Genomic DNA, 23870 nt, shown 5'->3' with positions numbered 1-23870 from the left:
CAATGTATTATCACACTAGGGTTAAGGTTACTGCTGTAAGGACAATGTATTATCACACTAGGGTTAAGGTTACTGCTGTAAGGACAATGTATTATCACACTAGGGTTAAGGTTACTGCTGTAAGGACAATGTATTATCACACTAGGGTTAAGGTTACTGCTGTAAGGACAATGTATTATCACACTAGGGTTAAGGTTACTGCTGTAAGTGCAATGTATATCACACTAGGGTTAAGGTTGGGATTAATGTTAGGGTTAGGGTCAGTATTGGTGTTACTGCTGTAAGTACAATGTATTACCACTCTAAAAGGCAGTCAAAATGGCAGAAGGAAGATATTGAGGTCTGTCTATTTATTGTACCAACCTACTCTCTTTTTTCTTGACCAGGTACTGGGCATCACTGAGGAACCTGGTGGTGTCTCTCATGAGTTCCATGAAGTCCATCATTAGTCTGCTCTTTCTCCTCTTCCTCTTCATTGTCGTCTTCGCCCTGCTTGGCATGCAGCTCTTTGGGGGCAGGTGAGCAGAACCATAGGGTTTGGGTTCATTTATTAGATACAGTGTCACTGATATCAGGATAGTTATTCAGTAGTTCTCCAATAACAGGATATTAAGAATGTCTTGTATAGACAGGTCTCAGGACCCATGAATGTATTTTCAGTTGATCTGTTCATTGACTATTGATGTGGATTCGCCATGATCATATCACCAGATATTATTCCAAATATAAATTCAGGTGCCGCCTGAAGCTGTTCCATGTTATGTTGTGCTGCATCGGAAATGGAATGATAAATCTGAAATGAAACGTCTGGCTGAAAATATCAACTTCCACCTCCTCCTCCTCCTCTTCCTACCTTCTTCCTCCTCCTCTTCCTCCTCCTCTTCTTCCCCGGTCACATCTGCCTATCCATTCTCTTTCTCCCTCTAGGTTCATCTTTGAAGATTACACTCCTACCAACTTTGACACGTTTCCAGCTGCCATCATGACAGTGTTCCAGGTTTGGCTTCTTCACTCCAGACTCTCCCTCTGGCTTCCCCATGATGACACACAGAACCCAGGGATATCTCCCACATCCCCCCAGGGCCAAGATTAAACAACTCTGTTCACTGCTCGCCTCCCCTTCCATTTACTAGCAGCCCACACATACACATACATATACACATGAATGTCAGAGCAGTGAAATATGGAAGAATGTTTGATAAAAACCGTAAACTAGGTTTTTACGAGATAAATCAATTAATAATAGGACTGACATTTTTAACTCTGCAGAGAGAAAGAACCCTGTTACCAATATGATTAAATTATGGCCCAACAATGACTAAACAATTCAGACAAGGTTCCTGCCATTTTGAATCTTCTTATGTATTGGTGTGTGGTATTTGTGTGCCTGCATTTCCAATTATATACTTTGCGTTTTTGTATTATTTTCATTCAAATTTAATTGGGCTGCTCATTATTGATTCTTTAATTGTGACTCTAGATCCTGACTGGTGAGGACTGGAATGAGGTGATGTACAATGGAATCCGCTCCCAAGGAGGAGTGCAGTATGGCATGTGGTCCTCCATATACTTCATAGTGCTCACCCTGTTTGGGAACTGTATCCTTCTTCAACTTCCTACTAACCACCGTCTACTGATTCTGTTCACATTGTAGATAGGTTTCTATATACACTACCGTTCAAACGTTTGGGGTCACTTAGAAATCTCCTTGTTTTTGAAAGAAACACACAATTTCTGTCGATTAAAATAACATCAAATTGATCAGAAATACTGTGTAGACATTGTTAATGTTGTAAATGACTATTGTAGCTGGAAACTGATTATTTTTTTATGGAATATCTACATAGGCCCATTATCAGTAACCATCACTCCTGTGTTCCAATGGTACGTTGTGTTAGCTAATCCAAGTTGATCATTTTAAAAGGCTAATTGATCATTAGAAAACCCTTTTGCAATTATGTTAGCACAGCTGAAAACTGTTGTTCTGATTAAAGAAGCAATAAAACGGGCCTTCTTTAGACTGGTTGAATATCTGGAGCATCAGAATTTGTGGGTTCGATTACGGGCTCAAAATGGCCAGAAACAAAGACCTTTCTTCTGAAACTCATCAGTCTATTCTTGTTCTGAGAAATGAAGGCTTTTCCATGCGAGAAATTGCCAAGAAACTGAAGATCTCGTACAACGCTGTGTACTACTCCCTGTGTACTACTCCCTTCACAGAACAGAACAAACTGTTCAAAAAATGTGCTTTTCTTTCAAAAACAAGGACATTTCTAAGTGGCCCCAAACTTTTGAACTGTAGTGTATTTCTTTCTCCTTATGTGAAAGTTGTAGCAGGCCTAAAGTAGGAGTCATGGGTTTTGATGTTGTGTGGAACTGTTTGGCAGAAGTTCATGTATTTCAGTTTCTTCCACCCCTGTAAGCATTCTTGACCATACTGTGACCAGATACACTGCTCAACGTCTTCTTGGCCATCGCTGTGGATAACCTTGCCAACGCACAGGAACTCACCAAGGTGTGTAGTACTATTTTAAGAATTTCTACGGAATTGGTTATCTTGAAATTAAAATAAGTGCTTTCAAAGAAATGTTTAAGGGTCATGATCTATGGTCATAGCCAATGTTCCCTCTAATCTGCGTACATGTGCAGGCCGCGCAGCTCCCCCGGGACTGCAGAGCAGAAGAAATATCAGCCCGCGCAGAGAAGCATGAGATTTTCCTATTAGTTTTCCCCATTAGTTAATTAACACTATTAACATTTCCCTTTACTGTGGGAATTGTGATCAAATCAACGCAATATTAGCCACTTTCAATGCAACATACCGAAACAAAACAAACTATGCAAGAGATTCTGTTCTAGGCAGAACGCATCAGAGTAGGATTCTGTTGCATTGACACGCATGACTCAGCCCATACACAGACCAGTGTGCCAAAACCAATCAGAGCTGCAGTAGGCTATATGCAAATAGACAATTGCCATATATGGATCTGTGCCATTCACTTTGAACTGGACTGTGTTTACAGCATGAGCTGTCGTGAGTAGATGCGCTCAGTGGTGTAATGTACTGAAGTAAAAATACTTGAAAGTACTACTTAAGTAATTTTATTTGGGTATCTGTACTTTACTTTACTATTTATATGTTTGACAACTTTTACTTCACTACATTCCTGAAGAACATTGTGTACTTTTTACTCCATACATTTTCCCTGACACCCAAAAGTTCTTGTTACATTTTGAATGCTTAGCAGGATAGGAAAATTATCCAATTCACACACACAAGAGAACATCCCTGGTCATCCCTATTGCCTATTATCTGGCGGACTCACTAAACACAAATGTGTCATTTGTAAATTATGTCTGAGTGTTGGAGTGTGCCCCTATCTATCCGTAAAAAAATGTGCTGTCTAGTTTGCTAAATGTAACTAATTTTAAATGATTCATGCTTCTCCTTTTACTTTTGATAGTTAAGTATATTTTAGCAGTTATAAACTCAGAAAGAAACGTCCTCTCACTATCAACTGTGTTTATTTTCAGCAAACTTAACATGTGTAAATACACTGCTCAAAAAAATAAAGGGAACACTTAAACAACACAATGTAACTCCAAGTCAATCACACTTCTGTGAAATCAAACTGTCCACTTAGGAAGCAACACTGATTGACAATAAATTTCACATGCTGTTGTGCAAATGGAATAGACAAAAGGTGGAAATTATAGGCAATTAGCAAGACACCCCCCAAAACAGGAGTGATTCTGCAGGTGGTGACCACAGACCACTTCTCAGTTCCTATGCTTCCTGGCTGATGTTTTGGTCACTTTTGAATGCTGGCGGTGCTCTCACTCTAGTGGTAGCATGAGACAGAGTCTACAACCCACACAAGTGCCTCAGGTAGTGCAGTTCATCCAGGATGGCACATCAATGCGAACTGTGGCAAAAAGGTTTGCTGCGTCTGTCAGCGTAGTGTCCAGAGCATGCAGGCGCTACCAGGAGACAGGCCAGTAGATCAGGAGACGTGGAGGAGGCCGTAGGAGGGCAACAACCCAGCAGCAGGACCGCTACCTCCGCCTTTGTGCAAGGAGGTGCACTGCCAGAGCCCTGCAAAATGACCTACAGCAGGCCACAAATGTGCATGTGTCTGCTCAAACGGTCAGAAACAGACTCCATGAGGGTGGTATGAGTGCCCGACGTCCACAGGTGGGGGTTGTGCTTACAGCCCAACACCGTGCAGGACGTTTGGCATTTGCCAGAGAACACCAAGATTGGCAAATTCACCACTTGCGCCCTGTGCTCTTCACAGATGAAAGCAGGTTCACACTGAGCACATGAGCACATGTGACAGACGTGACAGAGTCTGGAGACGCCGTGGAGAACGTTCTGCTGCCTGAAACATCCTCCAGCATGACCGGTTTGGCGATGGGTCAGTCATGGTGTGGGGTGGCATTTCTTTGTGGGGCCGCACAGCCCTCCATGTGCTCGCCAGAGGTAGCCTGACTGCCATTAGGTACCGAGATGAGATCCTCAGACCCCTTGTGAGACCATATGCTGACACATGCACATTTGTGGCCTGCTGGAGGTCATTTTGCAGGGCTCTGGCAGTGCACCTCCTTGCACAAAGGCGGAGGTAGCGGTCCTGCTGCTGGGTTGTTGCCCTCCTACGGCCTCCTCCACGTCTCCTGATGTACTGGCCTGTCTCCTGGTAGCGCCTGCATGCTCTGGACACTACGCTGACAGACACAGCAAACCTTTTTGCCACAGTTCGCATTGATGTGCCATCCTGGATGAACTGCACTACCTGAGCCACTTGTGTGGGTTGTAGACTCCGTCTCATGCTACCACTAGAGTGAGAGCACCGCCAGCATTCAAAAGTGACCAAAACATCAGCCAGGAAGCATAGGAACTGAGAAGTGGTCTGTGGTCACCACCTGCAGAATCACTCCTGTTTTGGGGGGTGTCTTGCTAATTGCCTATAATTTCCACCTTTTGTCTATTCCATTTGCACAACAGCATGTGAAATTTATTGTCAATCAGTGTTGCTTCCTAAGTGGACAGTTTGATTTCACAGAAGTGTGATTGACTTGGAGTTACATTGTGTTGTTTAAGTGTTCCCTTTATTTTTTGGAGCAGTGTATTTGTATGAACAAAACAAGATTCAACAACTGAGACATAAACTGAACAAGTTCCATGACATATGACTAACAGAAATGGAATAATGTGTCCCTGAACAAAGGAGGGGACAAAATCAAAAGTAAGAGTCAGTATCTGGTGTGGCCACCAGATGCATTAAGTACTGCAGTGCATCTCCTCCTCATGGACTGCACCAGATTTACCAGTTCTTGCTGTGAGATGTTACCCCACTCTTCCACCAAGGCACCTGCAAGTTCCCGGACATTTCTGGGGGGAATGGCCCTAGCCCTCACCCTCCGATCCAACAGGTCCCAGACGTGCTCAATGGGATTGAGATCCGGGCTCTTCGCTGGCCATGGCAGAACACTGACATTCCTGTCTTGCAGGAAATCACGCATAGAACGAGCAGTATGGCTGGTGACATTGTCATGCTGGAGGGTCATGTCAGGATGAGCCTGCAGGAAGGGTACCACATGAGGGAGGAGGATGTCGTCCCTGTAACGCACAGCGTTGAGATTGCCTGCAATGACAAAAATCTCAGTCCGATGATGCTGTGACACACCTCCCCAGAACATAACGGACCCTCCACCTCCAAATCGATCCTGCTCCAGAGTACAGGCCTCGGTGTACCTCTCATTCCTTTGACGATAAACGCGAATCCGACCATCACCCCTGGTGAGACAAAACCGTGACTCGTTAGTGAAGAGCCAGTCCTTTTTGCCAGTCCTGTCTGGTCCAGTGACAGGGGGGTTTGTGCCCATAGGCAACGTTGCCTTACAACAGGCCTACAAGCCCTCAGTCCAGCCTCTCTCAGCCTATTGCGGACAGTCTGAGCACTAATGGAGGGATTGTGCGTTCCTGGTGTAACTTGGGCAGTTGTTGTTGCCATCCTGTACCTGTCCCGCAGGTGTGATGTTCGGATGTACCGATCTTGTGCAGGTGTTGTTGCACGTGGTCTACCACTGCGAGGACGATCAGCTGTCCGTCCTGTCTCTCTGTAGCTCTGTCTTAGGCGTCTCACAGTACGGACATTGCAATTTATTGCCCTGGCCATGTCTGCAGTCCTCATGCCTTCTTGCAGCATGCCTAAGGCACATTCACGCAGATGAGCAGGGACCCTGGGCATCTTTCTTTTGGTGTTTTTCAGAGTCAGTAGAAAGGCCTCTTTAGTGTCTTAAGTTTTCATAACTGTGACCTAAATTGCCTACCGTCTGTAAGCTGTTAGTGTCTTAACGACCATTCCACAGGTGCATGTTCATTAATTGTTTATGGTTCATTGAACAAGCATGGGAAACAGTGTTTAAACCCTTTACAATGAAGATCTGTGAAGTTATTTGGATTTTTATGAATTATCTTTGAAAGACAGGGTCCTGAAAAAGGGGCATTTCTTTTTTTGCTGAGTTCATTTACTTTTGATACTTAAGTATATTTAAAACCAATACTTTTAGACTTTTACTCAAGTAGTTTTTTATTGGGTGACTTTTACTTGAATGATTTTCTATTAAGGTACTTTTACTCAAGTATGACAATTGGGTACTTTTTCCGACCACTGGATGCGCTTGTTTTTAGATCCAAGCTAGAGCTGCATGTAGCCACATGTGCACATTTTGTTCATATCCTTTGCTAGTTAGTGAGTTATTAGCCCAGTTATAGATCATTTGTAGTCAGCAATGGAGAAGTGATTGCTTCCTACAAGAGCACAAAAAGGGAAAAATTGTAGACATCTTTGAGAAGCGAGTAAGGTAAAAGCTTTTGTTTTGTCTTAAAGGGGCGGTGTTGTATTTTGAGACAGGATTGAATAAGCTAAGTAGCCAATAGGCAGAGTGTAGCATAATTTGTCTGATTCTCTGTAATAATGGTATGGGAATAATAATGCATTTTATTTTAGAAAGTGGTTTCTTGCATCAAACAGCACAACAACATATTCAGTCACCTCCTTGTCTGAAGGACAAGTGGATAATTTCCAAAAGTCTCATGGAATTTAAGCCTACATTGAACACCACACATTGGCTGCTACTGTAGGCTGAATGATAGAACAACAATTTCCATGCTAAAATGTTTATCCATTGTTTTTGATGGTAGGCTACTGGTAGGCCTACATTATGATCAAATAGCCACAGTAGCCTACTTGACCACCGTCTGAAATTAACTTAAAGCTGTTACAGCCTCAGTGTTTACAGTAAACGCGCGCTGGAAGTTGCACAGAATTTACACAACGTTTAAGTTTGAGCTCAGCGGACCTGAAATTTACTCAGTGCCCCAAAAAATGTTAGCTGCCCTATATCCTAAACTATTTGTGGGACTTAAATTTATTTTTGCGTTTATTTTACCTTTGTTAGGACGAAGAGGAGGAAGAGGAGTTTTTCAATGCAAGATACGCCAGAGGCACAGATGGCCCGATGTCTGAGTAAGTGCTCCGTTTATGCTTTTATTACAATGGCAATTGGTCAGGCACCTTCTTTGGCCTAGTCTTGGTGAAGATTAGGAGGAGATTTGAAACTGAGGGGTGATCATCATGCGAACTCAATATCTATCGATTACACAGCCATAACACTCACAGGAAAACGCTGGTCTACTATACTCTTTGAGAATCTGGTGTAGGCGTAAGCAGAATGTTGATTTTCTTTGCATACAGCTGCATGATCAATCTTCAGGGTTAGAGAGGCATGTTCTGTGGGCTGTGTGTGGAAAATGAATGTGTACTTGCTTGTTACATAGCATGTGTAATGGAAATTGCATTAGGGAAATTAGGGATGAGGCACACGTCCAAGTTAAGACAAGCATCTTCGCTTTGATTCGGATGTTGCTCTGGGGACTTGTTAATGATGTAATGATCTAATGTAGGATAATGCATGATTTTAATTAGGATATACGTTTTTGGTTTATTTGAGCATGTCAGTCAACTGTTAAATGAAGAAAGATAACAGGCCAGTCATACAAGCATGTTTTTTATTTATTTAGGATTTGTTTATTTGGGAATATCAGTAAACAGATAAATTAAACCAAATGACAGGGCAATTATAGAGTATAAGCATAGTATAATGCTTAGTGTATAAGCACCACCAACCATTCTGCTCCCTCTGTAACAGGTACAGGTAGGGGGAAAAGGATGCATGGATTGTACTGTCCTCTGATCTTCTCCAGGCACGTTACACTGACTGTGTCATTTGTCTGTTACAACATATTTGAGTGTCAGTCCTATGTGTTTCAGAGCTATCAAGATGCCACTGCTTTTGATACGTATACTGTACTATGGTGTAATGTTATGTCATGCTGCTTCCATCATGTTGTCTTGTTACTCTATGCCTGTAATGTGGCACTAACCAAAATAAATACTACAAAATATAAGTAACAATTCTAGCACTGCCCTTGTAGGGTCAAGTTGAAACAATTTGTAATAACACTTGGATATTCACTGTTATTTGATAGGATTTATAAACATCCACTGTCACTACTGAGAAATAATATTTTTTCTAAGTGAACAGGATCCATTTATAGATCCATTTATCAAGCTGTCAAAGCCAAATTCCCATGCCAAATATACGAAATATTATAATAATACAAATAAAATAAGATAGAACCAAATATACTAGACTGGCATTACTGGCATGACCCTTGACCTGGTTTTGGACTGTGTCACAAGGATTGTTCTATTCTGTCTCTGTTCCAAAAACACTAATGTCTTGTTTTCAACCAATCACTCATTGAATACATGGATTACAAAAGAGTCTGAATACCGTAAGTAAAGTTGTCTGTCTGTCTGTACCCCTGTCACACCTAATTCAAATTCCTTTATCTTAGTAGAAGAAGTTTCTATATATCACAGTATTTCCCTATTTTAATCCTGCACTATTCCTTTTTGTTTTTGTGGCTTTTTGATTTTGTGTGCTTTCTTCCCAGGTATTTTCATCATTTGAATTTCAATCGAATTTCTGGATGTTTGCTTTATTTAGATGATAATTCAAAAATGTAATTGAATTCATCTTAAGCCATAAAACATACAATATCTCTGATTCAAAATGTTCATGGCAAATTGCTCTGTCGTGCAATTTTCGTACTTCATTATTGACATATTTACATACATAGATACTATGTTATATAATATGTAATATGTCTATACTCTATTTAGTGTGAGGTGTAACTTATCATTGATAAGTGTACATGTGACGTGGGCGAGATGCTGCCCTCTAGTGACGGGCTTTGTATTGTGTTCTGTAGGAGGAGGAGGCGGCCCTACCTCCGCAGGAAGAAGGCCATCCACAGGGGCCGTATGGCCGTCCCCGAGGAGGAGGAGGAGAGCACTGCTGGGGGCGGAGCCGACCAACCCCCCAATGGCACCAATGCCTTCTCCAACCGCCGTGACCGACGGAGGAGGGGGGGAGGAGGAGGAAGAGGAGGAAGGTCCGTGTGGGAGCAGAGGGCCAACCAGCTACGCAAGCGGCGCCAGATGGAGAGCCAGGAGGTCCTGTTCGGAGGCAGCCCCACCGAGGACACCACTGACACCCCTACCACCGCCTACCGCGCCCCCACCCTCTCCCCAGACGCAAGCCCCGGTCACCTGCCCGAGTCGCCCATGTCCGGGATCATGCCCATGCCTGAACCCCCGATGTCCATTGCCATCCCGCTACCGGAACCCCCAGACTCGGAGCCTGTGCCTCTGTTTACGTTAGCTGAAGAGAGAGCGGTGAACCATCGCCCCACTGGTGGGGAAAGGAGGCACAGGGTGGCCCGGAAATCCAGGCCTGGCCCTGGGGGGGCGGAGGAGGGAGGGGCGGCGCGGCATAGGAGGCACCGTCACCGTGAGGCCCGGGCTGAGGCCAAGAGCAGAGAGTCCCCACATGAGGAGGTCAGCGAATCAGGCAGCCGCGAGAGGAAGATATTGGAAGAGAGGGAGGAGAAGGAGGGGAAAGAGGAGAAGGAGGACAAAGGAGAGTTCGCTGAGGTGGAGGGAGGAGTGTCAGGCAAGGATGAAGGAGGAGCCCTTATTATCAACTTAGAGAGTGAAGAAGAGCATCTGAGGTAAGACAGTGGTTCTAGGTTCCATTATTTTATGATAAGGGTCATGGCATTGTGATTATTGAGATTAGACTAAGTGTCTAAACACATGTACACATTCTCTTCCATACACCTCCTCTGCAGGGTGTGTATTGCAGACATCCCTGAGCCTCCCCTATGTGATAACTTCCCTGAGTACCTACCCCCACCCCTGCTGGAACTTCCACCCCAGATGGAGGAGGGCGAGGTGGGGGAGACTGGGCAGTGTGAGCCCTTGTCCCAGGACCCTCCAGTGGAGCCAGCCCCAGAGCAGTTCGCAGACCCCTCAGAGCTCCAGGCAGCAGCAGGGGTCAGTGACTCAGAGAACAACCAAGCCTCCCTGAACCTTGAGGAGAGTAAGGAGTCAGAGCAAGGCCCAGACAGCCAGACCAGTGTGATCATAGAAATGTCTGGAGCACAGCCACTGCTGGAGGTCACCCCCATGACAGGTATGGTGCTCAACATTTTACAGTAGTTCTTTGAAAGCAATGTAAGGGCCATTGACTGTTCTGTATGGTTTCCTGCTGGAACAAGGATGGTTACGATAACGATGGAACTTCTTTTGTAATGCTCGGGAAGAGCCAGGTCAAATAACAGGTTTTATCTTCAATTTACTTTTAGCTTTACACAGCAGCAAGGAGGTGGAGGTGTACCATCGTGAGAGGAAGGAGAAGAAGGAGGAGGAGGAGTCGCAGGTGGAGAAGGAGGAGGATGAGGAGGCTAGCCCGCCCAAACCTGTACCTCCTGGCAGCATGTTCCTCTTCAAGGCCTCCAACCCGTAAGACTCTCCTTCCTGCCCATGTCTTGGCATACATTCAAGTGCAGTATTAGTCTTTTCAGTTCAGTTCTATGTAAGGAGTGTTCTGTGGGGCTCCCGAGTGGCGCAGCGGTCTAAGGTACTGCATCTCAGTGCTAGAGGTGTCACTACAGACACCCTGGTTCGAATCCAGGCTGTATCATAACCGGCCGTGATTGGAAGTCCCATAGGGCGGTGCACAATTGTCCGGGTTTGGCCGGTGTAGGACGTCACTGTAAATAAGAATTGGTTCTTAACTGACTTGCTTATTTAAATAAAGGTAAAATAAAATAAAGGACTGAAGTTCAGAGTCTGAACCCAGTTAGAAAAGGCTACTGTGTTTATGCATCAGTCAGTGTGCTCTTACTGCACAAGTACACATTCACATACTCTCTCATACATTGTATCAGAAACACAAGTAATACATTGTATCAGAAACACAAGTAATCTTTTTTGAGACCATGTTTGCAGATACAATATAGTAGTCATTATATTTATCATCATTGTCGTCATGAGCGATCACTTGTGTTTCTGATACTGTTGACCATCTCTCCACTTTATTGATCTGTAGGATCAGGAGGATCTGTCACTATGTGGTGACCATGCGCTACTTTGAGATGACCATCTTGCTGGTGATCGTGGCTAGCAGCATCGCTCTGGCTGCTGAAGACCCTGTGTGCACCAACTCTGACAGAAACAGGGTGAGTTCAATTTTGAATCTGGAATGTTGCTATCAGTGATGTGGATGTGTGTATATCTTCTCACATAATTGTTGGATGTGTTGGCTTTTCTAGGTTCTCCGTTACTTTGATTACGTCTTTACTGGAGTCTTCACGTTTGAAATGATTATAAAGGTGGGATACTCAAAGAGAAGTGATCAATTATGATCAACTAAAATGATCAACTGAAACTATGCACAGAAATAAACATGTAACAATATTTTCAGTGTAGTAACTTATGGTGTTATATGTACGTGTGTGTATCTATATTGTTGTTTGTTTGTGTGTGTGTGTGACTATGTTGATGTGTGTGTGTGTGTGTGTGTGTGTGTGTGTGTGTGTGTGTGTGTGTGTGTGTGTGTGTGTGTGTGTGTGTGTGTGTGTGTGTGTGTGTGTGTGTGTGTGTGTGTGTGTGTGTGTGGGGGTTTGTGGGGTGTCCTCCAGATGACTGACCTGGGACTGCTTCTTCATGATGGCTCCTACTTCCGTGACCTGTGGAACATTCTGGACTTCATCGTGGTGGTGGGAGCTCTAATCGCCTTTGCTCTGACGTGAGTTGGGTTGCAAAGTTACCGGTAATTTACCAAAGTTACCGGAGTCTTCTGTAATTTTGGTAATTAACAGGTAATCTATGGCAATCTATGGTAATTTTGGTATTTTATACTTTAATAACTTTTAAAGTTTTTTATTTATTTATCTGTGTCCATATTGTGCTAGTGGATAGACCATACGATTCAAGATAGCCTAATTAATGAAAAAAGCATTGAATCAACAATGGCATTATTTTCAATTGACTCTGCAACTCTTCCAACTTTTTTTACCTTTTTGCTGCCACTAGTTTTCCACCAAAACATTTACAACAAATACATATAGACATAGTAAAATAAATAATCAAAGTGTGTAATATGTGAAGTATATTTAATTCTGAAAACCTCATATTAAACACCAATGGAATTCACTAAGTTTATGGTTTATATTTAGGATAATGTTTTACAGTTTTGTCATTCTATTTTTTTGCTATCTTAACTGTATTTAATTATTTTATATACAGTACCAGTCAAAGTTTCAACACCTACTCATTCAAGGGTTTGTCTTTATTGTTACTATTTTCTATGTTATAGAATAGTAGTGAAGAAATCAAAACTATGAAATAACACATATAAATGAATGATGAAGTAACCAAAAAAGTGTTAAAAAATCTAAACAGATTTTAGCTTTTAGAATCTTCAAAGTAGCCACCCTTTGCCTTGATGACAGCTTTGCACACTCTTGGCATTCTCTCAACCAGCTTCATGAGGAATTATTTTCCAAAAGTTGAAGGATTGCCCACATATTCTGAGACCTGTTGGCTGCTTTTCCTTCACTCTGCTGTCCAACTCATCCCAAACCATCTCAATTGGGTTGAGGTCAGGGGATTGTGGAGGACAGGTCATCTGATGCAGCACTCCATCACTCTCCTTCTTGGTCAAATAGCCCTTGCACAGCCTGGAGGTCTGTTGGGTCATTGTCCTGTTGAAAACAAATGATAGTCCCACTAAGCGCAAGCCAGATGGGATGGCCTATCGCTGCAGAATGCTGTGGTAGCCATGCTGGTTAAGTGTGCCTTGAATTCTAAATAAATCACTGACAGTGTCACCAGCAAAGCACCCCCACACCATCACACCTCCTCCTCAATGATTCACGGTGGGAACCACACATGCGGTGATCATCCGTTCACGTCCTCTGTGTCTCAAAAAAGATACAGCGGTTGGAACCAATAATCTCAAATTTGGACTGATCAGACCAAAGGATAGATTTACACCGGTCTAATGTCCATTTCTCGTGTTTCTTGGCCCAAGCAAGCCTCTTCTTATTATTGGTGTACTTTAGTAGTGGTTTCTTGCCAGCAATTCGACCATGAAGGCCTGATTCATGAAGTCTCCTCTGAACAGTTGTTGTTGAGATGTGTCTGTTACTTGAATCCTCAAATCAAATGTATTTATATAGCCCTTCTTACATCAGCTGATATATCTGTATATATAGTTCTGTATAGAAATCCAGCCTAAAACCCCAAACAGCAAGCAATGCAGGTGTAGAAGCACGGTGGCTAGGAAAAACTCCCTAGAAAGGCCAAAATCTAGGAAGAAACCTAGAGAGGAACCAGGCTATGAGGGGTGGCCAGTCCTCTTCTGGCTGTGCCGGGTGGAGATTATAACAGAACACGGCCAAGATGTTCAAATGTTCATAAATGACCAGCATGGTCAAATAATAATAATCACAGTAGTTGTCGAGGGTGCAACAAGTCAGCACCTCAGGAGTAAATGTCAGTTGGCTTTTCATAGCCGATCATTGAGAGTATTTCTACTGCTCCTGCTGTCTCTAGAGAGTTGAAAACAGCAGGTCTGGGACAGGTAGCACGTCCGGTGAACAGGTCAGGGTTCCATAGCCGCAGGCAGAACAGTTGAAACTGGAGCAGCAACACGGCCAGGTGGACTGGGGACAGCAAGGAATCATCATGCCAGGTAGTCCTGAGGCATGGTCCTAGGGCTCAGGTCCTCCGAGAGAGAGAAAGAAAGAAAGAAAGAGAGAATTAGAGAGAGCATACTTAAATTCACACAGTACACCGGATAAGACAGGAGAAATACTCCAGATATAACAGACAGGGTCACCTAGCCCCCCGACACATAAACTACTGCAGCATAAATACTGGAGGCTGAGACAGGAGGGGTCAGGAGACACTGTGGCCCCATCCGATGATACCCCCGGACAGAGCCAAACAGGCAAGATATAACCCCACCCACTTTGCCAAAGCACAGCCCCCACACCATTAGAGGGATATCTTCAACCGCCAACTTACCATCCTGAGACAAGGCCGAGTATAGCCCACAAAGATCTCCGCCACGGCACAACCCAAGGGGGGGCGCCAACCCAGACAGGAAGACCACGTCAGTGACTCAACCCACTCAAGTGACGCACCCCTCCTAGGGACGGCATGGAAGAGCACCAGTAAGCCAGTGACTCAGCCCCTGTAATAGGGTTAGAGGCAGAGAATCCCAGTGGAGAGAGGGGAACCGGCCAGACAGAGACAGCAAGGGCGGTTCGTTGCTCCAGAGCCTTTCCGTTCACCTTCACACTCCTGGGCCAGACTACACTCAATCATATGACCTACTGAAGAGATGAGTCTTCAGTAAAGACTTGAGACCGAGTCTGCGTCTCTCACATGGGTAGGCAGACCATTCCCCTCTCTCCACTGGCATTCCATAAAAATGGAGCCCTATAGGAGAAAGCGCTGCCTCCAGCTGTTTACTTAGAAATTCTAGGGACAATTAGGAGGCCTGCGTCTTGTGACCGTAGCGTACGTGTAGGTATGTACAGCAGGACCAAATCGGAAAGATAGGTAGGAGCAAGCCCATGTAATGCTTTGTAGGTTAGCAGTAAAACCTTGAAATCAGCCCTTGACTTAACGTTTCTAGGACACACGTTCCGCTAGCAGAACCCCCCCCCCCCCCCCAACATTCTGCTTAAAGGAAATATTTAACACATTAACAAGTCCAATACAGCAAATGAAAGATAAACATCTTGTTAATCTACCCATCGTGTCCGATTTTTTTTAAATGTTTTACAGCGAAAACACAACATATATTTATGTTAGCTCACCACCAAATCCAAAAAACACACAGCCATTTTTGCCAGCCAAAGATAGCTTTCACAAAACCCAGAAATAGAGATAAAATTAATCACTAACCTTTGAACATCTTCATCAGATGACACTCATATGACATCATGTTACACAATACATTTATGTTTTGTTCGATAATGTGCATATTTATATCAACAAATCTCGGTTTACATTGGCGCCATGTTCAGAAATGCCTCCAAAATAGTAATTGCAGAGAGCCACGTCATATAACAGAAATACTCATCATAAACTTTGATGAAAGATACATGTTTTACATATAATTAAAGATACACTGGTTCTTAATGCAACCGCTGTGTCAGATTTTTAAAAAACTTTAGTAAAAAGCACACCATGCAATAATCTGAGACGGCGCTCAAATATAAATAAAATTTCTCCGCCATATTGGAGTCAACAGAAATACGAAATTACATCATAAATATTCCCTTACCTTTGATGATCTTTCATCAGAATGCAGTGCCAGGAATCCTAGTTCCACAATAAATCGTTGTTTTGTTCGATAATGTCCATTACTTATGTCGAATTAGTAACTTTAGCTAGCATGTGTAGTACTCGTGTCCAAACACTGGCGCAAGTGAACGCAAACGTCGGATGAAAACTTCAAAAAGTTATATTACAAGTCGAATAAACTGGTCAAACTTAGTTGAGAATCAATCTTCAGGATGTTGTTATCATATATATCCAATAACGTCCCAACCGGAGCATTTCTTCATGTCTGTAAAAGTAATGGCACACATTGACATCCCATGTCTAGCGTGCGTGACCAGGAACTGGCAATTTGCCAGACCAGTGACTCAAATAGCTCCCATCTGGCCCCACATCACACTAGAGGCTTCATTCCACGTTCTACTGACTGTTGACATCTAGTGGAAGGCATATGAAGTGCAAACAGATCCATAAATTACAGGGATTTGAATAGGCGATGACTTTCACATCGACCCTTTTCAGAATTTTCACTTCCTGTTTGGAAGTTTGCCTGCCATATGAGTTCTGTTATACTCACAGGCATAATTCAAACAGTTTTAGAAACGTCAGAGTGTTTTCTATCCAGTACTAATAATAATATGCATATATTATCATCTGGGACAGAGTAGGAGGCTGTTCAATTTGGACACCAATTCATCCAAAAGTGAAAATGGTGCCCCCTATCCCTAAAAAGTTTAAACAGGAAGCCAGTGTAGGGTGGCTAGCACTGGAGTAATATGATCAAATTTTGGGGTTCTAGTCAGGATTCCAGCAGCCATATTTAGCATTAACTGAAGTTTATTTTGTGCTTTTCCCGGGTAGCCGGAAAGTAGAGCATTGCAGTAGTCTAACCTAGAAGTAACAAAAGCATGGATACATTTTTCTGCATAATTTTTGGACAGAAAGTTTCAGATTTTTGCAATGTTACGTAGATGGAAAAAAGCTGTCCTTGAAACAGTCTTGATATGTTCGTCAAAAGAGGTCCAGAGTAACGCCGAGGTCCTTCACAGTTTTATTTGCAACGACTGTACAACCATCAAGATTAATTGTCAGATTCAACAGAAGATCTCTTTGTTTCTTGGGGCCTAGAACAAGCATTTGTCCGAGTTTAAAAGTAGAAAGTTTGCAGCCATCCACTTCCTTATGTCTGAAACACAGGCTTCTAGCGAGGGCAATTTTGGGGCTTCACCATGTTTCACTGAAATGTACAGCTGTGTGTCATCCGCATAGCAGTGAAAGTTAACATTATGTTTTCGAATGACATCCCCAAGAGGTAAAATATATAGTGAAAACAATAGTGGTCCTAAAACGGAACCTTGAGGAACACCGAAATATACAGTTGATTTGTCAGAGGACAAACCATTCACAGAGACAAACTGATATCTTTCCGACAGATAAGATCTAAACCAGGCCAGAACTTGTCCGTGTAGACCAATTTGGGTTTCCAATCTCTCCAAAAGCATTTGGTGATCGATGGTATCAAAAGCAGCACAAAGGTCTAGGAGCACGAGGACAGATGCAGAGCCTCTGTCTGACGCCATTAAAAGGTAATTTACCACCTTCACAAGTGCAGTCTCAGTGCGATGATGGGGTCTAAAACCAAACTGAAGCAATTCGTATACATTGTTTGTCTTCAGGAAGGCAGTGAGTTGAACTCTGTGAAGCATTTATTTGGGCTGCAATCTCAGGTGCAGTTAACTCTAATGAACTTATCTTCTGCAGCAGAGGTAACTCTGGGTCTTCCTATCCTGTGGCGGTCCTCATGAGAGCCAGCTCTTGAAATTTTCCGGATTGACTGACCTTCATGTCTTAAAGTAATGATGGACTGTCTTTTCTCTTTGCTTATTTTAGCTGTTATTTTACCAAATAGGACTATCTTCTGTATACCACCCTACCTTGTCACAACACAACTGATTGGCTCAAATTAATTCAATTAAATTAACTTTTAACAAGGCACACCAGTTAATTGAAATATATTCCAGGTGACTACCTTATGAAGCTGGTTGAGAGAATGCCAAGAGTGTGCAAAGCTTTCATCAAGGCAAAGGGGGGCTACTTTGAAGAATTTCAAATATAACATGTATTTTGATTTGTTTAACACTTTCTTTGGTTACTACATGATTCCATATGTGTTATGTCATAGTTTTGATGTCTTCACTATTATTATACAACGTAGAAAATAGTAAAAATAAAGAAAAACCCTTGAATGAGTAGGTGTGTACAATTTTTTGACTGGTACTGTATATTACTGAAGGCCACACAGATAATTACAGAGACCTGTGATAATCTGAAGTAACCAAAAAGGCCACTGGATCTCATCTGATAAAATTCCACCCAAAAGGAAAGTTAGCAAAATTCTGGTACTTTACTGGTAAACTTTTCCAGTATTATACCCTTCCTCTGCAACCCTAAACATGAGTCACACTCACAACGCTTCTGCTGCTGGATGAGTAATCACACTGACTCACTGTAGCAGAGTAGCAGAACTTATATTATATACTGCACTGTAGCATATCTCAACATATATTATGCGTCTTCTAGTTGATGCCTCATGCAGTGATCGAAATATTGCATTTCCTATGTCTTTGTAATAACTCTTTCCCTCTGACAAGGGGCGACAGGTAGCCTAGCAGTTAATAGTGTTGGGCCTGTAACCGATAGGTCCCTGGTTTGAATCCCTGAGCTGACAATGTTAAAAATCTGTGGATGTACCCTTGAGCAAGGCACATAACCCTAATTGCCCTTTATAAGAGCGTCTGCTAAATGACTAAAATGTAAGTGGACATGTCAATGAACTTTCAGTCTTTTGTAGGCTAACAGGCTAATAACATAATCAAGTACAGTAGCTAGCGCACACAGGATTTAGTTCTGGGTTGCGAGGTTAATGAATGTGTGCTTCTCCTCTGCCTTGTATGTAGATATGACTGTGTGTTGATTTCTCTGTTGTGGATATAGCTGTGATCCTCTGAGCGGTGCTCGTTGTGGATCTCTCTTTATGTTTCTATTTCTCTGTTGTTCCTGTGGAATTTATCACTGTTGGGGCTTCCAGGAATGTGATTGGGTAAAGCACACACTTCTCATTCTCAGAAAATTCTCATTAAATTCCCATGCACTTCTCATTGAATTCTCATGCGCTTCCCGTAGAATTGTCATGTACTTCTCATACAATTCCCTGTTGGACTTCTTATAGAATTCTCATACACTTCCCATACTTCTTGTACACGATTCACCATGTCTATTTTCAGATACTTCTGTCAGCTACAAATATTTTAAACATTTTACAGAATTCAAATTAATTCAAATTACAAAAAATAAATGAAGACCTTCTTTGTTAATTTGTGTGAACACTTGTGTGTTTGTGAGATTTGTATGTGTGTGCTCTCGCTCGTGCATGTGTGTGTGTGGGCATGCGTGCATGCATGTGCGTTTGTGTTTCTTCCCTGTGAGCCCACAGTACACTAAAACACATGTCTGCATCAACAGGAACAACAAAGGCAGAGACATCAAAACCATCAAGTCCCTCAGGGTTCTGAGAGTCCTACGACCTCTGAAGACCATCAAGAGACTCCCCAAACTCAAGGTACCATACTGTACTGTGTTAATGTTCATATACCAACATGGTTGGAGAATTTCAGTTTACTTCCTGAATTGAATGAATTGAAATGGAATTGACCCGAACCCTGTCTACCAATGCCAATGCTTTGTTGACCTTGGCTCCTCTTACAGGAAAAACACATGATTTCACATGTGGAAAATCACATGATTTCACATGTGTAGTTTCATGTTATCACATGTTGCTTTACATGTTGTCACATGTTATAACATTAACTTTGCATTAAGATCACATGTGATATCCAAGGGGTTTTTCCATAAAGGTCCTTCATTAAAATGAATGAAATCTTTCAAAACTTTCAGGGAATTTCCAGTGAATGTGGGTTTTTACCTTCTATCCGTGGAACCATGTATCCTCTCCTCCTCCTATACAGGCGGTGTTTGACTGTGTGGTGACGTCTTTGAAGAACGTCTTCAACATCCTCATCGTCTACCAGCTCTTCATGTTTATCTTCGCTGTCATCGCCGTTCAGCTCTTCAAAGGAAAGTTCTTTTACTGCAATGACAGCTCCATGGACACAGAGAAGGAGTGCCAGTGAGTCCAACACACAGATGTACAGTATGCCAGTGGAGGCTGCTGAGGGGAGGACTGCTCATAATAATGGCTGGAATGGAGTACAGTGGATGGAATGGACTGAATGGAATGATATCAAACACTAAAAAAACATGTTTTTGATACCATTCCATTTACTCCATTCCAGCAATTATTATGAGCCATTCTCCCCTCAGCAGCCTCCACTTACAGTACAAACACTGGAACAAACAAAGACAACAAATCGTTTACTTATTCACAATCGTCCACACAACACCCATTTCAAATTGGTGAGTGATCAGAGGAATCCTTACCTCCTCTGTCTCTGTCCTTTAACCTCTATTCTGTTCTTCACAGAGGTTACTACATTGACTACGCTCGAGACAAGAAGGAAGTGAAGAAGAGGGAGTGGAAGAGGCATGAGTTCCACTATGACAACGTGTGCTGGGCTCTGCTCACTCTCTTCACTGTTTCAACTGGAGAGGGCTGGCCGCAGTAAGTCCCTGATGTTCCCAGCACTATGCTCTAACACAACATGAATGCAACTGATATGGGATTCAGAGAGACTGTTGACATTTGCCTGTTACTATTCCCCCTCTCTCTCTCTCTCTCTCTCTCTCTCTCTCTCTCTCTCTCTCTCTCTCTCTCTCTCTCTCTCTCTCTCTCTCTCTCTGTCTCTGTCTCTGTCTCTCCTTCTCTCTCTCTCTCCCTCCCTATCTCTCTCTACTTGTTTTCTCTCCCTCCTTACCTCCAGGGTTCTGCAGCACTCTGTGGACGTGACAGAGGAGGACATGGGTCCAAGTCGGGGCAACAGGATGGAGATGTCCATCTTTTACGTTGTCTACTTTGTGGTCTTCCCTTTCTTCTTTGTCAACATCTTTGTCGCTCTCATCATCATTACCTTCCAGGAACAGGGTGATAAGATGATGGAGGAGTGTAGCTTGGAGAAGAACGAGGTACAGGACAGAAAAGCAGCACACAAATGCACTCCCATTCTACTATAGCTTAAACATACTGCTGTACCCCATCACCCCAGAATTTGATTTCGTGAATAGGTGCTGCCAGCAATAGACCACAGGAGGTTGGTGGAACCTTACTGCTGGACCACAGGAAGAGTAGCTACTGCCTTGGCAACAGCTAATGGAGATCCATAATAAATACAAATACTCAACTTGTACATACATTCGTACAACACGAAAATAAACACAGGATTTCATGAAATTGATTCACTTAACAGTGGTTCCCAAACTTTTTATAGTCCCGTACCCTTTCAAACATTCAACCTCCAGCTGCGTACACCCTCTAGCACCAGGGTCAGCGCACTCTCAAATGTTGTTTTTTGCCATCATTGTAAGCCTGCCACACACACACACTATACAATACATTTATTAAACATAAGATTGAGTGTGAGTTGTTGTCACAATCCGGCTCATGGGAAGTGACAAAAAGCTCTAATAGGACCAGGGCAAAAATAATAATATAATAATAATCAATAATTTTGCTCTTTTTTTAGCCATCTTACATGTAAAACCTTATTTGTTCATCAAAAATGGTGAATACCTCACCACAGGTTAATGAGAAGGGTGTGTTTGAAAGGATGCACATAACTCTGCAATGTTGGGTTGTATTGGAGAGTCTCAATCTTAAATCATTTTACACACACAGTCTGTGCCTGTATTTAGCTTTCATGCTAGTGAGGGCCGAGAATCCACTCTCACATAGGTACGTGGTTGCAAAGGGCATCAGTGTCTTAACAGCGTGATTTTCAAAGCAAGAAAATCTGAGCACATCCCTATCCAGAACTCTGGCGGTGGCTTCTGATTAAATTACATTTTCACAGAACCGCTTGTTGCAATTTCGACGAGGCTCTCTTGTTCAGATATCGGTAAGTGGACTGGAGGCAGGGCATGAAAGGCATAACGAATCCAGTTGTTTGTGTCATCCGTTTCGGGAAAGTACCTGCATGATTGCGCACCCAGCTCACTCAGGTGCTTCGCTATATCACATTTGACATTGTCCGTAAGTGTAACGATGCACGCTGAGAGTCGGGAAATACATTTAATTAATAAATGAAACAAACACGTAACACAAACAGCACACCAACATGGAACAGGAACAGAAACAGTGACGCCTGGGGAAGAAACCAAAGGGAGTGACATATAAAGGGCAGGTTATCAAGGAGGTGATGGAGTCCAGGTGAGTGTCATTATGCGCGTAGCGCTGGTGACAGGTGTGCTCCATAACGAGCAGCCTGATGACCTAGAGGCCGGAGAGGGAGCACACGTGACAGTAAGCATGAGTTCATTTTTACACAACAAATTATACAATGATGGAAAGACCTGTGTGTTGTCCTTGTTAATGCAGACAGAAAAGAGCTCCAACTTCTTAATCATAGCCTCAATTTTGTCCCGAACATTGAATATAGTTGCGGAGAGTCCCTGTAGATTCAGATTAATTCAGGCGAGAAAAAACATCACCCAGATAGGCCAGTCGTGTGAGAAACTCGTCATCATGCAAGCAGTCAGGCAAGTGAAAATTATGGTCAGTAAAGAAAACTTTAAGCTTGTCTCTCAATTTAAAAAACGTGTCAATACTTTGCCCCTTGATAACTAGCTCACTTCTGTAAAAGCATCACATGGTCGTTGCCCATATCATTGCATAATGCAGAAAATACACGAGAGTCCAAGGGCCTTGCTTTAACAAAGTTAACAATTTTCACTGTAGTGTCCAAAATGTCTTTCAAGCTGTCAGGCATTCCCTTGGCAGCAAGAGCCTCTGGGTGTATGTTGCAGTGTACCCAAGTGGCGTTGGGAGCAACTGCTTGCACGCGCGTTATCACTCCACTATGTCTCCCTGTCATGGCTTTTGTGCCATCAGTACAGATACCAACACAAAGTCCATTTGATGTCACAAAGATGTCCAGTACTTTAAAAATATCCTCTCATGTTGTCATGATTTCCAGTGGTTTGCAGAAGAGGATGTCTTCCTTAATTGACCCCCCATAAACGTAATGGACATATACCAGGCCTGGCCAGCCACGTCTGTTGACTCATCCAGCTGTAACGCAGAGAATTCACTGGCTTGTATGTGAAGCAGTAATTGTTTCAAAACATCTCCTGCCATGTCACTGATGTGTCGTGAAACAGTGTTATTGTCTTACTACTCGAAAGTCGTCTTTATTCTCGCTCAAAAAACTCCTATGGCTTATTTTTAAAATTGTCATGTTTCATTTCTAAATGTCTGCTCAAGAGTGAAGGTTTCCCGTGAGAGAGTAATGGTTAATGTGATAGGATGTTAATTATTTGACAAGGCTACCTGTATTTGACACTGTGTTGTTATTTCGCTGAACACTAGATGGTTTAATTTTATTTTTGGCAGTGAAATGAGGCTACTCATGCGAAAGAAAAAACTCATCCAAATGTATAGCCCCGTCAGAAAATATAAATATACTGTTTGAAAATGTGAAGAAAAAAATGTAAGTTATTATTATTTTATTTTTTAAAATGTGAATCACATTTTTATTTGGCATACCCCCGACGGCTTTGCGTACCCCTGGGGGTAGGCGTACCCCAGTTTGGGAATACCTGACCTACAATAACCATCTTGCTACCTTGATCAGATATACACATTTGATTGATCACAATAATCTCACAGTTTCATTTCTGATTTCTTCCTCTTCTTTTTATTCTCTCTCCATCAGAGGGCATGCATTGACTTTACCATCAGTGCCAAGCCCCTGACGCGCTACATGCCCCAGAACAGGCAGACCTTCCAGTACCGACTGTGGCACTTTGTGGCGTCACCATCGTTTGAGTACACAGTGATGGTCATGATCGCCCTCAACACTGTGGTGCTCATGATGAAGGTATGGAACCTATGTCTTTGTAACACAGTTTATAAACATGTACAGG

At 42.8% G+C, this 23870-nt stretch overlaps 1 protein-coding gene across 4 annotated transcripts in view; it reads left to right on the top strand.

Moving 5' to 3' along the window:
• The window catches only part of LOC129813734 (voltage-dependent R-type calcium channel subunit alpha-1E-like), an 85549-nt gene that overhangs the window by 46413 nt on the left and 15266 nt on the right, over nucleotides 1–23870 (top strand). For 3 of the 4 annotated variants that reach the window (XM_055866204.1, XM_055866202.1, XM_055866205.1), the window contains 17 exons: nucleotides 387–518; nucleotides 928–997; nucleotides 1481–1598; nucleotides 2448–2515; nucleotides 7465–7532; nucleotides 9344–10144; nucleotides 10265–10608; nucleotides 10781–10937; nucleotides 11527–11656; nucleotides 11750–11809; nucleotides 12119–12225; nucleotides 18865–18876; nucleotides 19299–19395; nucleotides 19802–19962; nucleotides 20317–20454; nucleotides 20714–20915; nucleotides 23660–23824. In XM_055866204.1, coding sequence (XP_055722179.1) covers nucleotides 387–518; nucleotides 928–997; nucleotides 1481–1598; nucleotides 2448–2515; nucleotides 7465–7532; nucleotides 9344–10144; nucleotides 10265–10608; nucleotides 10781–10937; nucleotides 11527–11656; nucleotides 11750–11809; nucleotides 12119–12225; nucleotides 18865–18876; nucleotides 19299–19395; nucleotides 19802–19962; nucleotides 20317–20454; nucleotides 20714–20915; nucleotides 23660–23824 — 2830 coding nt within the window. The remainder of the gene's footprint in view (nucleotides 1–386; nucleotides 519–927; nucleotides 998–1480; nucleotides 1599–2447; nucleotides 2516–7464; nucleotides 7533–9343; nucleotides 10145–10264; nucleotides 10609–10780; nucleotides 10938–11526; nucleotides 11657–11749; nucleotides 11810–12118; nucleotides 12226–18864; nucleotides 18877–19298; nucleotides 19396–19801; nucleotides 19963–20316; nucleotides 20455–20713; nucleotides 20916–23659; nucleotides 23825–23870) is intronic. The other variant, XM_055866203.1, reaches the window with a different exon arrangement.

Source organism: Salvelinus fontinalis, chromosome 17 (genome assembly GCF_029448725.1).
Source record: "Salvelinus fontinalis isolate EN_2023a chromosome 17, ASM2944872v1, whole genome shotgun sequence".
Classification (NCBI taxonomy): Eukaryota; Metazoa; Chordata; class Actinopteri; order Salmoniformes; family Salmonidae; genus Salvelinus; species Salvelinus fontinalis.
Note: the sequence above shows the minus strand (reverse complement) of the source record. Positions and strands in the feature narration are given on the sequence as shown.